The sequence below is a fragment of the Clavelina lepadiformis genome, chromosome 2 (genome assembly GCF_947623445.1).
Source record: "Clavelina lepadiformis chromosome 2, kaClaLepa1.1, whole genome shotgun sequence".
Classification (NCBI taxonomy): domain Eukaryota; kingdom Metazoa; phylum Chordata; class Ascidiacea; order Aplousobranchia; family Clavelinidae; genus Clavelina; species Clavelina lepadiformis.
In genome coordinates this window covers 8,953,023-8,970,117 of record NC_135241.1, presented here as the reverse complement: position 1 = coordinate 8,970,117, position 17,095 = coordinate 8,953,023, and the positions used below count along the sequence as shown (strand labels likewise).

General features: G+C 36.2%; 1 protein-coding gene across 2 annotated transcripts; it reads right to left on the bottom strand.

Moving 5' to 3' along the window:
* Positions 1–1,089: 1,089 nt before the first annotated feature.
* Positions 1,090–8,640, bottom strand: LOC143445694 (ATP-dependent RNA helicase DDX3Y-like). Of its 2 annotated transcripts, none has more exons than XM_076944971.1 (18): positions 8,541–8,640; positions 8,282–8,333; positions 7,990–8,142; positions 7,608–7,778; positions 7,302–7,406; positions 6,808–6,894; positions 6,536–6,683; positions 6,255–6,354; positions 5,504–5,639; positions 5,258–5,418; positions 4,961–5,142; positions 4,792–4,886; positions 4,486–4,680; positions 4,201–4,276; positions 3,825–3,930; positions 3,580–3,697; positions 3,177–3,420; positions 1,090–3,096 (listed from the first exon to the last, which is right to left on the bottom strand). In XM_076944971.1, the coding sequence occupies exons 1-18, from the start codon at positions 8,574–8,576 to the stop codon at positions 2,982–2,984; spliced, it is 2,280 nt and encodes a 759-aa protein (XP_076801086.1). In that variant the 5' UTR covers positions 8,577–8,640; the 3' UTR covers positions 1,090–2,981. The 2 variants fall into 2 exon arrangements, with proteins under 2 accessions (XP_076801086.1, XP_076801087.1); XM_076944972.1 differs by having other exon boundaries at positions 8,038–8,142.
* Positions 8,641–17,095: the final 8,455 nt, after the last annotated feature.

Below are 17,095 nucleotides of genomic sequence, written 5' to 3'. Positions count from 1 at the left end.
TATCATAGGGACGAATCCATAATATTGGGGAAGCGGAGGGGCTCATCCCCCTCAAATAAAAAGAAAGCCGATCGCAGAGGGGATCTTGAAGGGTTAGTTGATATATTTGAGTTTAGGGTGTAACTGCGCTTATGAATAGGAAAAACAAGAGGTGTTTTCAACAGGTGACGAATAGGCTTTCCGGTAATAGTGAGACATTGCCGCATAACATAAATAACGCCTCGTGGTTTAGATGGGCCTGCATCAGTGTTTTAGTGCAATTTAACGCATTTTTCGGTTTCTACGTACTATAACATACCTTATAAAAGCTCGAGAACTGCACAATTACGATGCAATGATATCAACGTGCCAAGGAGTAAGGAGAAGATGAAGAAATGTCATAAATTTCACAATGTAAATATAGTGCCTAAAACCAGCACACACTATATCCCATTATTGACGTAGCCTACAGGCCAACGAGTAGAACTTGGTATCGTGAAAAATTCACTCGTATACTTACAGTTAACTACTTTTCACAATCAGGTTTTATTTCATAGCCCTCTACGTCCACTGGTCTTCAAAGATAGACATGGTTAATTGCTACAAACTGAACCTTGAAGGAAATCCGAATTGCGAGAAAATTATGGGTTTAGTTGGCTTCGACCGGTTAAGTATAGCATACAACGTACCTGTAAATTTAGATATTACGCTATTTTAGTAAGCTGCTACAAAATACAAATATAAGCTGTCATTCAAACGGCCAAGTAGAACCCATTCCCAACTACAAGTAGTTAACTGTTTGTTATCTATTTTTAATCTAGTATGGTTCCCAATGAATTTTAAGCGCAAGTTACAAAATAATCAGTGCCTACTTATGCACACATCTGGTGTTTCTGGCATCAACACTACACTAAAAAATAAAATCCCACTGTAAAACAGAGGATTACGCTTGTGGTTAGCCAAGTTGCTAAGCGCTTAAGTCACAGACAACTATCTATTTGGTGTAATCCGGGAACTCACACACAATAATAGATAAGCATAACTATAGACGAAGTGTAAGTTTTGGTAGTTTCTTAGAATAGGAAAAAAATAAGGTTTATAAGACAAGAGGCTGATTTCAACAGTGGTTTATTTGCAGATATTCCAAACAATTATTGGTTGCATTTGCACAGGAAGCAAATATCACTGAAAAGTTCTTCAAAGTAATTTGTAGGAATATCAATTTTACACAGCAGTAATCCTGGAACCACATGACTGCACAAATTACCAGATTAAATTTACCCACATTTAAAATAGCAAAAATATCTGGCCCTGCAGGGAATCAGAAGTGATTTTTAGAGGTCACATTAAATGGGGTGGACTGCAGCCCGTGCAGTGACCTAGTTATACACACTGCTCTGTTAGCAACATTTGCTACTGTTGCATCTCTCGCCCAAGCAAAATAAATAAAAAGGTAAGCACAGTGTTCAAAGTTTTGTCTAAATAAAATTTGTATAAATTATAAGTGTGACCGTCGCTTAAGCAAAAAACAAACGATCAACACGCACCTCAGGAAAATAAAACATCGACAAAAAATATTAACTCATATTGAGCAACGAATGATGAAGGAAAGGTGCACGGAGATCTGTTGGGTGACTTTTTATAATTATTTTAAAAGTCAAATTTAGGAGTATAACACAATCGCATGATTAGCAGTGAATTTTTGGAAGTACAAGGAGCACAATCATGTGCATGTGTGTATAAAACGTTCTAAAATGTAAATGGTAGTGAGCATGTGAGATGACAGACCAGCTGCCACAAAGATAAGCATGATATGCCACGCGAATTAATAGTGGGGAAAAGATTTACAGAAAACCCCACAATTCCCTAAAAAGCTTGCAAAAATATCTTCCTTCACTGCTTAACAATTACCTATCTAATAGCATATTCCTGCAAGCTATAAAGAACATAGTGGCAAAGTGCAAACAGACAAAGCTGAAATCATAATCAGACCTCGCTTTGTCAATCTTATGGCAAGCAAAAAACTCACTTTAGTATTCTCTTAATCATAACTATTCTAACGTCTAATGCACTGTGCTTAATAATGTAATACACGTTTTTGCTTGGCAAGACTACGAGTGGCAACAAGCAGCAGCGGAGGTATGTAATGAGCAGCGATATAATTCTATTAGCGGCAAAAATCTAGTTTAATTTTAAGTTAAACATGTTTATCACTTTTATCAATTAGCTAAGTAATAAATTATCAAAACGCACATTTAAAAGTAACATGCAAATTGCATATATAAGAAGTGTATAAATGTGCAATAAATTTTTCTCTAAAATAGTTAAGTACTATACTTGCTATTGCTTGACGTGTAATCTATGCAAAAGCTTAATAAAAAAAAACGTTATCAAATTAATTACCACATCAAAAAGATATTGCCGCCAAAGCATTTTTTCACTGCACGAACCACCACAATGGGCTTTAAATGGTGTTGTAAAATACTTTTCTGTTCACATCAAATTAACAGCGACCCCTTCATTTATCACATTTCAAACTTTGAGAGAACATACATACTTCAATCACAGACAAGGCAGGGCTAAAAATAATAAATACCAATGCCAGGCACAGTCATGTGGTCGCACATGAGTATGAATACTGCAGAACTAAGGTAGCACAAAGTTTGCCTAAAGGAATGCTTACACGCCAGTAAATGGCGTTTAACAAATGATTGGGCTGAACTCAGTTTTTACAAGGCCACAAACTTTATATACAGATTTCTGCAAAGAAATACAAAGACTAACATAGGTTAGACCTTGGCTTATACTTTTTTACAATTTATGTGATGATAAGTTGGACGAAAGGAGTGAATTCCATGCGCTATTTCACTTTGAAAATTTCCCAATCAGTTATAATTTGATCAGTAGTGAAATAGCAATGGAAAGTGTAAATCGAGCAACACTACAAACTTGAATGCCCACCAACATTAAATGCTATGTACATAACAGCCGGCAAAAAAAGCTCAATTGCCAAACCAGTCAGGACCAGATGCACCTGTGTTGCCATAGGAACCACCATAATCATTTCCACGGTAAAATGCTGGTCCCATTCCCCAACCGCCACTGACTCCACCGCCCCTGAAAAAATAGACTCAATGTTTAACAGTCTCTAAGAAGCTCGTTCTCCGACTGAGTTCAAGTCAGGTTTTAAGACTCACCTATTGTGCATTGCACCTCCACCTCCCATCTTTCCTCCACGTCCACCTCTATTTTGCTGCTGACGATAATCACGAGATCCAAATCCAGAGAATCTCTTTGGCTGCGAACGTCCTTTCCCCTTCTGAACCGTGAGAGCCATGGTCTCAAGCCACTGTGGTACTTCTTGATTGGCCTCCAATAAAAGATCAACCAGGTCCTTGACAATATTCGTGTTGTTTCTGTTGAAGAAAGATGTGGCTAGCCCTGAAAAAATAACATTTCTACAGAGATTAATACAACTGAGATACAAAAAACTTTAGATCCTTCTACTAATTGCTTGTTAATGGAAATAACTGGCAATATACATTTTAAGGCAGCAAAATTCTTATGAAAGTTGGGAAAAACAAAATATATAATATATACCAATATTTCCCACTCTTCCAGTTCTTCCAATACGATGAACATATTCATCAATGTCACTTGGCAGGTCAAAGTTAATCACATGACGAACATTTGGAATGTCAAGTCCACGAGCAGCAACCTGTATGGCATTTTGAAACAGTCAGGATTTTTTAAATATTCGAGACACCTGCTGTTAGCAAATTAAGTCATTTCAAGTGACTATAGCGGGAATTTAACACAGATATCGAAACAAGAGTGATAATTACCGCGGTTGCAACAAGAATCGGGGACTGTCCAGTACGAAATGCCATCAATGCATTTTCACGGTCACGTTGACTTTTGTCTCCATGAATACTTGTAGACTTGTAATTCCTGTAAAAATTATTGTATAGTCTGTAATTCTGTATGCATGAATTAAAAAAATGTGACTAGTACAATTGTGCAATGTACAATTAAACATGTAAGATTGATTTGTGTCATAATATTTAAACGTAGTGGAGGTTAAACCTAGATCACGGCATTTTCCTTAATCAAAGTAAGTCAGCAGAGGAAATTTTTTGTTACAGAAGGCATAATAGATTTTCAACAGAATACTAGTCATATGTGGTTAACTATTTATGCTGTACAATGTGTTGCACAAACCTGGAGTACAGAAAGTCATCTAAAGCATCCGCTCCCTTCTTTGTCTCAGTGAAAATTAGTGTAAGTGACTTGGAATCTTCAAAATAATAAAAGTTCGTGACAACAAATACTATATAATAACTCTAATTACAGTGAAAGTTTGGTAGCTGTAAAGCCGTCCTTCAGAAAGCCTGAAGTTCTGGTTTGTGACTCACACATGAACTGAGTAAATCATAGAGATATAAATGTAAAGAAATGGACAGTAAATGACAAACATAATTTTCCAATAATTTACTACTAAGATACCAGTTGCATTGACAAGATCAAGCAGAAATTTGTGTTTCTCCTCGTCATCAACCCAAACAACTTTTTGTGTAATGTTGGTGGAAGTGGAACCAACTCTACCCACAGCAAGAAAGATATAATTATCAAGAAAATCACGTGCTAGTATTTGAATTTCCTTCGGGAAAGTAGCACTGAACATAAGTGTCTGGCGCTCTCCTAAACGGTAAGAAAAGAAGATGAAAATAATTTGTAAGTGATCCGAAAATTTAAATTTTTGTTATACACTAGACTTGGTCAGAAAAAAAAGATTTTTGATCTTTAGGAAACCTTTAGTCGTCATGTCACTCTGTTCTACAATCTTGCGAATCTGTGGTTCAAATCCCATGTCCAGCATACGATCAGCCTCATCCAAAACAACGAATCTGGCAATACGAATTCGTCACTTTTAAACAATGCTAACAATGGCAAATAGTGAAGCTATAATTATTAGGTTCACCTAATGTAATTGAGTCCGATTTTTCCACGTTGGATAAAATCTACCAGTCTTCCCGGTGTAGCAACCAAAAGATGACAACCACGATCCAAATCACGCATCTGTGCCCCTACATCAGCACCACCATAAACTACACATGGTCGGACATGTGAGCGATAAGAAAATTTGCGAGCTTCATCATAAATCTTTTAAATGAAATAATCTGTGGTCAGGAATAACAATGCAAACTCTGGCCACACAAAGTTTGTATCAACAAGTGCTGACCAAGAAAATTTTTAGTATGTTGGTTAAAAAAATTACCTGGGATGCAAGTTCTCTGGTCGGTGAAAGAATTAGGCCTAGTGGGAAAAGTTTGCGTCGGCTGCGTTGGTTGCTGGTTGTAGCTTTATGAGATTCGCCTGGTCCTTCAGCATAAAGTTGAGACAAAACTGGCAGCAAAAATGCAGCAGTCTTACCAGAGCCTGTGCAATGCAACAGCAAATAAACTTTGGACATTTCTAACCAAGGCGCAGAAATAACAACATCCAGGCAAGAATTCTAACATACCAGTTTGAGCACAAGCCATAAGATCACGTTTTCCTGCAATAATTGGGATAGCATATTTCTGGACAGGTGTGGGAACTGTGTATTTGCACAATTCCAAGTTCTCATTGATGATTTCTCCCAAATCTGCTTCTTTGAACTTGGTACAGGAAAGATAGAAATACTTATAATGGACTAATATACATCAAGCAAAAAAACTATCATTGGTAATTTTTGGTTCACTGTGTAATTAGTATCTATGTTTTTAAAAACAAGTACCAAAGTACAATACTGCTCAAATTTGACTCCCTTGATTCAATCACAAAAATGCAACCTGCTTCCCTTTCCAAAAAACATTTTGCAGATAACAAATGACCAACTACCTTACATTTTCAAACTATAAGCATCGCATATACTTCGAAATTCAGAATTTTCAGCGTACTAATTAATTGCCAAAACTGGTTTTCGAAAAGTAGGCACAAATCCACAATGAGATCCGATTGACATTACCGGCTGAATTATCGATCAATATATATATTCAAAAAAAATTCATGAAGGATAGCATTATCAGAAAAAGTTCACCCAGTGTAAGAGTAACTAACTGGCTTACATTATTTATATATGAAAAAAAAATTTTGAAAGATTTGTATCATTTAACTCATAACACGGGCATCATGTAACTAGAAAAACCCCAATATATTACGACTTTGTTTTTATGTTACAATTACAAATAGTAACACTTTAGTGGTATTCCTCAAAAACCAAAGTCACATACACTATCTATGTGATCCGGAGCATCTTCTCCAGTGGCTTCAACTGGAATATCCTCGTATTTGTCAAAGTTGATGCCAGTATTTGAGCCAGCAAATAAATTTCTAAAAAAGGAAATTCCACTTTATGATTTACTAATATAATGCCTTGAATATGTACAATCATACATGTTAATACCCAGTAAGAACGTTAAGAGCATATGTAAGTTGTTAAAGATGGGATGATCAGGATCTACAATAAAAGACAAAGAACAATTTACAACAAATTTTCAACTGACAAACTTACTTTTCCAAACCTTCATCTCTCGGTAGTGGTTTGCTCCAGTCAATGGTGTCTGTAAAAGCATCTCCACCTCCTTGTCTTTCATCCCATTTCTTTGCAAGTCGATCATCTCCATCTCTGGCATTACCATATCGACCACTTGACATTCCAACTAATTTTACAAAAATGCTCCAAGTTCAGACCAAAATCAGTTACGTGGCTTAAACAACAACGGCGTACCAATCAATTGGTAATCTAAAACACTGAATAGGTCAGTATCAACATGCTATACTTACCACCATCATCTAGTCTAGCCCAGCGATCCGGGATGGGTTGAGGTTGACCATCCCAATATCCACCACCACCACCACTTCCACTGCCACCTTTAAAAGAAACAAGTTGAGTTTAATTGAACATAATTATTGACAAATTTCATGGATCTCATTATGTTGAGTAATTAAAGATCGCCGATATAACGAATTGTTTAAAAAAATATAGGTTCAAAGACGTTAACATAAAAATTATCGAAATCATAGGTGTGAGGCATCATTGCTTTTAGTGCACGAAAAACTTTGCACTGTCGGGAATTTTGTCTAAATTTCACACTGGTACGGCATCATAATCTTTATCCTCAGACCGGCTGAATAAAATTTCAGATTCGCACTGCCTGGATTTTTTTGGCAATGACGCCTATGATTCAAAGAAAATAGCAACTCTTTTTACTGATTTACCTACAAGTCCTTTCCTCTGACTATTTTCAAATCGTATGTTAACCATACAAAAGATATACCTTGATTCCATCGTCGATCGTTAAAACCACCTCTCCCATATCCACGATCATTGTTGTAGCCACCACCGTAATTCATGTATTGTTGTTGTGGTGGTCGATAAGAACCTGAAAAAAAAAAAAAAAAAATGTAAACTGACAGTTCTACACATAAATGCAAATTATTGCAAACAAATTTGTTGTATCTCATTCATTTACTTATATTATATTATATTTAACAATAATGTTTAATGACGCAGGAAACAAGTGGAATTGGAAAATTCTATTTTACACATAATTTGCAAAAATATTGTAAGAAAATGAACCAACCAGAATCATTTTGGTAGCCCCTGTCGAACCTTGGTGGTGGTCCATTCATGCGGTCACGCCCCATGCCATTAGAATACCCTCTTTGTGGGGGCCCAGCATAACCAGCAGGTGGACCATTTGGTGGCAAAGCTCCTGGAGGAGGGCCAGCCATCATGTGACCATAACGTATTTCTGAAATAATAAACAGTAATAAACTACATGACAAATAAAAATAACTGAACTATACATTAAAAGGTCCAGAATTTATCTCCCTCTTTTGTGCAACAAGTTGTTGAGTGACGAAGTTGTCAAGATTGTATATAAATTGTTACGTGTTTGGTTATTTTTTAATGATAATTGTTCGAAGCATTTTATCATACCAACATGCGGTACAATCATTTACCTCCGTTGGGTCCAGTCATTGGGGCACCGCCATAAGATGGAGGCATACCTTGTATTATCTGAGCTCCACCTCGAGCGATGTTCTGATTTCTCATATGAGGTGGCACATAGCCGCCACCACCACCACCTCCTCCACCTGCTCCTGTGAATCTTCCTATAACATAGACCACATTGTAAGCAATGATTCACATAGCCTTTGTATACAATGCTTGATTTATGATTTGATTTAAAATAGTGATGTACTACAAATACTGTATTTGCAAATCAAAATATACAAAGCTTGGATTACAAACCTCCAGTGCCTGTGTGACCACCTCGACCAGAGTTAATGTCAAGTCCAGCCATCTACAAATAAAAATTGGTAAAACCATACAAACAGAATAACGCAAGAACCAAGCTTCCATGAAGCAAACTTGGAAGCATATGCATGGTGGAAAGTTTCTATTAATATAGTAATAGTATATATCATACAGTACTGGTATATATACTGTTATGTTAACAAGCTATATAACATTGTAATAAGATAATTTTTACTACTAGATTAAAATTTACCTGATGTTCCAGTGAAGGCCCATTTGGATGAGACATAATTCTAATTTATTTCAGATTATGTATTTAAGTATTCTAACAAATGAATAATGAAACTCCTGTAAAAAATGAATAATGTTATCTGCAATAATGAGACCGGTATTTTGTTTTTATTTGGTTATAACTAAAAAATTTTCTTAATTGTTGTTCGAAATCGCTAGCCTACATTGGTTCATTCCCGAGGAAATTTGGTTTCTCAAAGATTAAAGTATTGCAAGAATATATATATATTGTGATACTCTACAGCAGCAAAATCCTAGTACAAAGAAAAATTGTTAGGTCCAACTAAGTTTCAAATTTTCCTCTTGATGGTTATTGTAAAAATGAATACTTTCAAAAAAGATGCACAGAGAAGTCACTCATACAATAAACCTAACATTTATAACATTCTGATAAATCACTATACGTTATTTATATACATCAAATATTCTTTACAGCCTAACTACAATATACAAGTGACTAATAGTATTAATAATAACATGAAATTGATTGATAATGAAAATAATTGACAAGCAAAATCCTTATTATTCCAATTAGCAGGTGTTATTACTTTGTTATGATGCTATGTGTTTCCTTAATCTGTATGTGTACCTTGTTGTACCCTAAACTAATTGCCCCTTACCCATTGGTGTCGATTCCCGGGGGGGGGGGGACAAAGATGCTTTGCCACCAAGTACGAAATTGGGGTGACCAAAGATTACCACACATCCCAATTTGCTACCAGACATCAGCTTCCAGATAAACTTTGATTTAAACGAATACACATAATTAATGTACTCACGAGAGATGGTTTATTCAAAGTCAAAGTTTGCCCAAACACCAGGGGCTTTGCAAGTTGCTTTTAGCTATATAATTATTGCGGTTTTATTTCTATGGCGGTTCCTGCTTGGGATTGTTTTTGCATCTCTTTTTTCCAGTTTGCAATAACTAGACCAATAACCAGGGTTGCCATACCGTTCTTATTTCTAAAATTTGTCCTTATTTTAAAGGTAAGGCGTCTTACAAAATATGTTTGTCCTTTTTTCTGAGAAATGTCTTTATTTTTGTCTTATTTTGGGCATTTTGACACCTTTAGTATACCATTTTGTACCAAAGAGATTCCAAAATTAAGAACATGCAGATAGTGTCTTGTTTTTTTTTTAGGAACATTGGTTGCTTTCTCCTGTTGTGCACTGTTTAAGGTAGTATTTGTCTTTCGTTTCCCAGTCGTCCTTATTTTTGAGTTGAGACCGATGGCAACCCTGCCAATAACAATAGTTACGCAAAACAATGGTGCAATTCCAACTCGAGAAATGAGGAAGTGAAAAAAATGAAACGAAGGTGACAAAGAAGGTTACACTTGTGCTTACCTTGAAAACAGCCCAGAGAAAAGAAAAACTAAGACAAGAAACCTAAGGTAAAGAAAAAAGTTGAAATATAAATAGTAATAGTTGAAAAGACAGTATAATTTATTGTTTAAGGTGGTTCTTTAGGTCATCCAACCAACCCGGCTATCTACGTTGGGCAATTAAAAAAAAAACAGAACAATGCAAAAAGCTGTTTAATTTTGTTGAGTGTAATCTCTAAATAGACCAACAAAACTTTGAAAATTTGCTCCAAACAAACAACTTATTTGATAAAGTCAAACCTTTTTTTCCATACATAGTTCAATGAGTTTTCAACTATACTACGTGTAATCAACTCAGTGAAGAAAGAAGTCAAAGAATGATTTATTTTTAAGCTTTTTGCACAAGTTAGCAAACTTGCTCTTATATCTGTTTCCTCAAAGTGTTTTTGATAGCGTCTTTAATGAAAACCACTTGATCAAATTTAGATAAGGAATTTGTTTTACATTTATAGTTTAAATAAAAGTAGGAACAATGTGTTGGAAACGCAGGTCACAATATGGTCATTATAGAATTTGTTAAAAACATTGTGAAAATGCTTTACATAATTATAGTATTTTGCTCTACGCCCCAGATTTCTCATTTTCTTTTAAAAAATAGACGCCAATGCCCTTAACGGAAGTGCACAATTACACAGATGACTTACCGGTATTCAATCTTTAAATCAATTGAAAATTGAGTGAAAATTGTTCTGTCCAATATATTAAGCGCAATATAACCCACCTAAAGTGTGTCACTGAAGCTCATGAAAAGCAGTATTGAGTTTGGCTATGCCAAAACTCTGCAGACTGCCTTGTACGTTTGCTAACAGGCCTGCGGCCACATGTAGGCCCAGTAACCTATCCGCCTATACGCTACGGTATAGTACAACATTAGAAAATTTCAACAACTTCGGTTATGGTTCCGGTTAAGCCTGTAACATGCCCATGCGACGTGCTCCAGGCCCGTTTTAAATTCCGGTACCAAATTAACAAGCCGCTAATCAATCATAACATAGGTTTTCTTTCTATCAGCAATAATGACAGACGGAGGAGTTACTACAGCCTAGCGTACTCACTTATAAAACACAATACTAAGCTATATGTCTTATGCAAGTTGCACACAAGTACACTAGATGTGCAACATGCTGTCATTATTAGATGTCCTTAGCGCCGCTTGTTACCGGTAATCATTAGGCCTACTACAGAGCCTCAACATTCAACAAGGTGCAGAGACAAAAAGGGAAAGACAATGGGATTTGTTCCGTTTGTGGCGTACGTCAGATCACGTGACATAAAACCATCGCATGATGGAAAATAGAGTACGGTTAGAAAAACTTTAGAAACAATAGTTAAACCAACGATATAAAGAACTTTAAGTTCGTTGGTTAAACGGTAACGGTGGCGGAACTTTTTCTTTTAAAGTAGATTGCAAGCGGGCTATTTTAACAGTGGTGGGGTTATATTTGGCTGGTTTAAAAAATATTCTAATATTTTTAAGTAGAATATTTTTGACCTTTCTTTCCCATTACATTATGATCTTCGCAATACGAGCTTCTTTGAAGTTGGAGGCAATTAAGTGCAAAAACAAGTTAGTAAGTGTACCAGAGAAAGAATTAAAACGTATCTGACACGAGATGCATTATTGCAATGGCGAGCCCAACGTTTCAGCCTCCAACCCACCTGCAACCTCCAAACCGACCCTAGCCTATGCATGCCGCTGGTGTTTCAATCAGGGTGATCCAACTCAGCGCTGGATTTACTTGGTGGATTGCCCTGGGGCCCAGCATTGGTGGGGCCCTTCCATCAATAAAATTATAATTTAAGCGCATATGTGCCAACTTTACCTTTATTAACTCCAACACCTTTTTGTAGGTCTAATTAAACTAGATAAAGATTAATTGATAAAGAATTGCGCAACTAGCCAGATACCTAAAAATAACAGCGTCACTGTGAAAATATTGAAATACCGCTGTAATAGTACGTTAGCACGTAAAACAGTGTATAATTAGTAATTACTATGCTGCGGCGTATTTAGGATTGCCTTGAGGGGAGCCAAAGAGCTTTAAAAATTGGTTTTAAAATTCCCGAGCTTGCCTACTCCGCTAAAAATTTTGTGTTTTTGCGCCTCAGATATCGCTCTAAAACGCCTTAAACGAAATGTATTTTTATATCTATATGTGGACAATGCAGCAGCCAAATTATAGTTTTCGTTTTTGGGTGTCGTGCAGACTACAACTTATAACGCCGTATAGCCTACATCGATTTTGAAACGCCGCAAACACGCCTATTAATCCTATACGTTTTTCTGTTTAGGTTGTACAGGGCAGTGTAGAGGGTTGGCCCGGGCCTACGACTTTTAACGGGACCTATTTATTTGCAAATCACATTCACTGTCAAACTTTCATAAAGGAAGCATGTAGCAATAACACAAAAATTCAGATGTTTTTTACACGAAATACAATTTTTTGGTATTTTTATCGATTAGGTTATATTCCAAAAGTGCCATAGCTGAGCATCTGTTTGTGTCCATGTGGGCGAGCTGGGGTCCCTTAAGTCGTGATCTGGTTTAGCCTACAAACTCTCCTCGCAATGCATAAACGACACAAATTTTAACATTTGAGCGGGGAAAGTTTGACTATATGATGTGTATGATTTTACATTTATGTGAAGTCAAATAGCCTACAAATTAAACTAAAGACTAACACTTTTATTTACGCCACGTTATTAATGTCAAATGTTATAAAACCGTTCTTAAACCAAACTTTTTAAACACTTACAGTAAACTGAAATTTGTGAAACATATAGCCAAAGAAGTTTAGTTTTCAATGAAGATAACCTTTCGACTTTTTGTCTGGTTTTAACTCATATCGAAATAATAACGTTGTGATAAAAACCAGCAGCATATATCGAGTAAGTTTACAGTGGTGGCAACCTTAGGGCTACCATATGTCCTCTTTTCTAAAGAAAAATGAATTGTCTTCCGAGGACACTGAAAAATGCCCAAATGTCTTCCTTTTTTGCATTTTTTGCTTTCCTGCTTATATTTTCAACAGAATTGTATGTTTATGTGACTTTTCGGCATGAGGCCTAAGAAAATTCGAATGACTTTTCAGCGACAGCATTGGGTCTGTAATGAAATGGTTGTATGTCGTACCTTATCCTGTAAGGGCGACCAAATCACTACAACGTTTGTCGGTTGAAATGTTTTTATCCTCGATGATAAATGAGTCTCAAGGTCGTTGTTCTGCTTTTCTTAATCTTAGAATTAATTGTACACCTTGACAACTGTATATTCTGATTATATTGAAGCTTCTTTGAACGAATACATCAAGATAAAACATTGTCACAGCAACAGCATAAAGACATGTTGTGGCGTTGAACGTAATAGCAAGAAAGGAATGAATAACTCGTACTGCACGCACAACAAGCAGGAAGAGATCGATTACGTCACGCAGTGTTATGCTTCGCTGATTCGATAGACGAGAATTCTATGTTTTACACAATCTTATATTACATTAATTCATAATATTATCACAGGTCTAATCATTTTTCTTATCATTGTTTTAATATAACTTAGACAAACATAAAATCTAAATAAAGCTAAGCAATAATGCCAAAGAGGAACACTGTGTTTTCTGATGAACTGCGGCAGAAGTATCCTTGTTTCAGAAAAGGACATTATGATTTTGATGCTGAATGCATTACTTGTGCATATGCGTATAATTATCCAAAAACATGTGATAAATTCTTTAAACGTAAAACTTTATTTGCATTGTACTTGCTGGAGAAATTGTCCTCTTTTTTGGCGATGAAAATATGGTAGGCCTAGGCAACCGGCCGTTTATGAATCATGCGTTTAGGATATACGACCTTATCTAATTTTTTCAGGGGCCAAATTTAATTTCTGACCCCGACCCACAATGCGCTCTGCACGGCTTAGGGTTATATAGCTGATAAGTAGTCGCCAATAAGAAAATGCAATAAACGAAATAGACTGAAAACGTAAAGGCCTATCTATGGCTTAAAAACGTTAGGATTTTGAGGGGTATGACTTAATGCTTCCTCCCAAAATACGCTAGTGTTAGCATAAAATAGTATTTAGGAGGGTAAATGACAGACTCTCTGAAAACGTTTTAAGATTTTAACGTTTTCTGAACGGCATTTTATGCCAACCTGTTGAAATAGATTTGTCCAAAAATGTTTTTAAAAAATGTTTAGGCTACAATTTAATAATAAGCTACACGCCTACACCACGATCAGTGACACCAACAAACTTTTAATGCTTTCATGACCACTTATATTTTAACAACAAAATCTGGGCATAACTCTTAACCAAGCTTGTATTGGGTAGGGACCGTAGCCGTACTCACTTAACAATGAATTTTGTGGCAGTATTTCCTCACAACATCTAATTTGAAAATTTTGGAAAATCTTGTTTTGCTTTTACAACTCAATCAAACAGTGAACAACTCCGTATCAGCAACTGCAATACTCAATTTGCATCGCTGGAAGTAGGCAGAGGTGGGCAGTACCGCGATACTATAGTATCGAATTACTGTACTGCGGTACTTTTTTAGTACAGATACCGGTACAAAATCACTTTTTTCAAGAAATAACTTATAAGTCGGTCCCGGTACTCGGTACTTATAAAATGATTACTTCAAGGTTTTGAAAATTATGTTTTTGAAATAGCTCTGAATACTGGAACCGTCTTTACGTTTTTTTGCCAAATCGGTTCTTTTAAAGTACCGACTGCCCTCCTCTGGAAATAGGCTTTTTAGAAACTTTCTCTCGATGCTTGATAACCAGGACGACAAGCAATCTGTCGTGTTTCACTATCAGCAAATTATGTTCTTGACTTTGGTAATCGTTTTATAACATTACTGCCTTAAGCTTTCACGTCATAGCATCGTACTTAGTATACAGTATTACAGTGGTTTTTTTAGTAATCTAATTTGGCCGATGAGGATTCGGAAAGGATAAAAGCAACAAAAAGACGTGGAAACACCTGCAGCGGCCTAGGTGGTATTTTTTAATACTATTACATCATTTACATTAAAAGTGTTTTCTAGTTATTGATTGAAGTTTATAAATTTGTTTTTAAAAAAACACTTTAAACGTCAATTGATATTTGAAAACTTGCTCCGAATAATTTTGTGTGAACACTTCTTTTAGTACGTTCCCAGGTTTTTTTTTCAGCAACTATTGTGATAAAAAGTCTTAGTTGGTAATGCCTGCTTCTTAACCTTAACACTCATAATTTATCCATGTCCCAATATGTCAGCTTTAGCTATATGTATTTCCCATTGTCTAAACCTTGTTTTTTTCGCCGCACCTGCTACGACTCGCTGCGTTTTTCATGTCGAGCATTTTAGTTCCCATCGCTTTCACGTTGTATAAACTCGCACTTCTACCAGCGAACAGAGTTAGCCGAGTGAATCATCAAAACCAACACATGAGTTGTTTAAGCTAGCCATGGTAATTGCTACTCAATAGACATCTTATAAGCAGTAGTATTACTTATGTTCTTGGTTATTCGTAATATTGAGAAAGTGTACACCACCTGTAATAAAAAACTTTTCTTGTAAACTATTTTGGTTGTAATACTAAAACCTTTCGGCCGACAAAAAGTTAGAGTATTCTAACCACAAGTTACAATAGTCAGATAATAATTCACCAGGTGAATTAAGTAAAGATACCCTGATAAGTCAAAGGGGTCTCTTCACACCTGTGATCCCCAAACATAAAGTCCGTTTTAAGGGACTATGTCCCAATTATGGTCTCCTCCGTAAATACGTTAGTCTTAGCAAGTCCTTTTTGAGTCATCGACGTGTGCAGCTGGCTTTCATTTAGTTTTAGTTTAAAAAAAATTCTATTCTCCACTGCAGTTTGAAACTATTAAAACAAAATAAACAAGCAATTCAAATTAAATGTTGAGAAAATTAAAAGTTCAATTTAGGCAAAACTTTAAATTTGGTGAATATTTCTGCATTAGGCCTATACACCAGTTTATTTTTGCTCATTTGTGACACAATGTAGCTGGCCAAAAAATATCGGGGGCCCTGGTCCAACTGCAGGCCCGCTAAGACATTTCGTTTCCTAACATTACATGATTCACAAGAACACTTGAATATACAGTACTATCTTGATTTTGGACGGTTGCATTGAGCCTTTGATATAGCCTTCTAGTAGCTTATATGCAAGTTAATGGGGAACTGAGGTCCTTTTCAACCCATTTTCTAAAAAAACATAAAAGTACGCTTGATTTCGAGAATGTAAAGGAAATTTCTCTATCTTTTTTCCTTATTGAGTAATTGGTAAAACCGTTTCCAAAAAAACTGTGTGGGTGGCGAATGTGACATCATCGGAGTTGTTGGTGTAGCAAGCGCATATGAGATCAATGGAAAGTTGCTGTTGCAATACTCGGTTTGGCGAATTTACTGGTCGTGTTGGACAGATTTTTATATTTTTGCAGTAAAGGATGATGATAAGAGGCGTTTTTAATGAAACAGTATTAGCTGTATGAGTATGGCGAAGGTAAGTTGTTGTTGCGTTGTTACGTTGCTGCGTTGTTGACTCCTCTGCTCAGAAGACTGCTATTTCTGTTGTCTGTTACCTTCGCTCATATATTAAATGAAAAGAACACGGCCTTCTTAATTTAAGGCTTTACTCGAACTGATGTCCTGCGCGCAGACAGTGCAAAAACGAATGGCGTGGTAAAACGAAAGCGCAGTGCTGAAATCAACACGAGCGGTAACATTCCGAGGGCGCCAACCAGCGACAAACCAAACAAACACCCAATGGCCGCTACATGAGCACTGTAGGCTTATGGGCCTTAGCTCTGTAGGTAGTCTAAGCCTAGTCGTTAGAAACTATATATACAGTTTTAGTAGGCCTATTTGGCTTTCAGATTTTCTATATTGTTCATAAGTGTGAACAATGATGTTGAACATCTCAACACGCGAAGCACCGCTTAACACCGATCAGCTGCGCTCTAGACAAAAAAATAAAATGAACTGAGGAATGAAAACGGTACACAAATACTTGCAAAATACTCGGGAGCTAACTGTCTTACATGTAAAACATATTCATTGTAAGATTTCTTTATCTTTATTTCACACTTAAGCGTGAGCCTTTTGATGGCCGCGGGCCA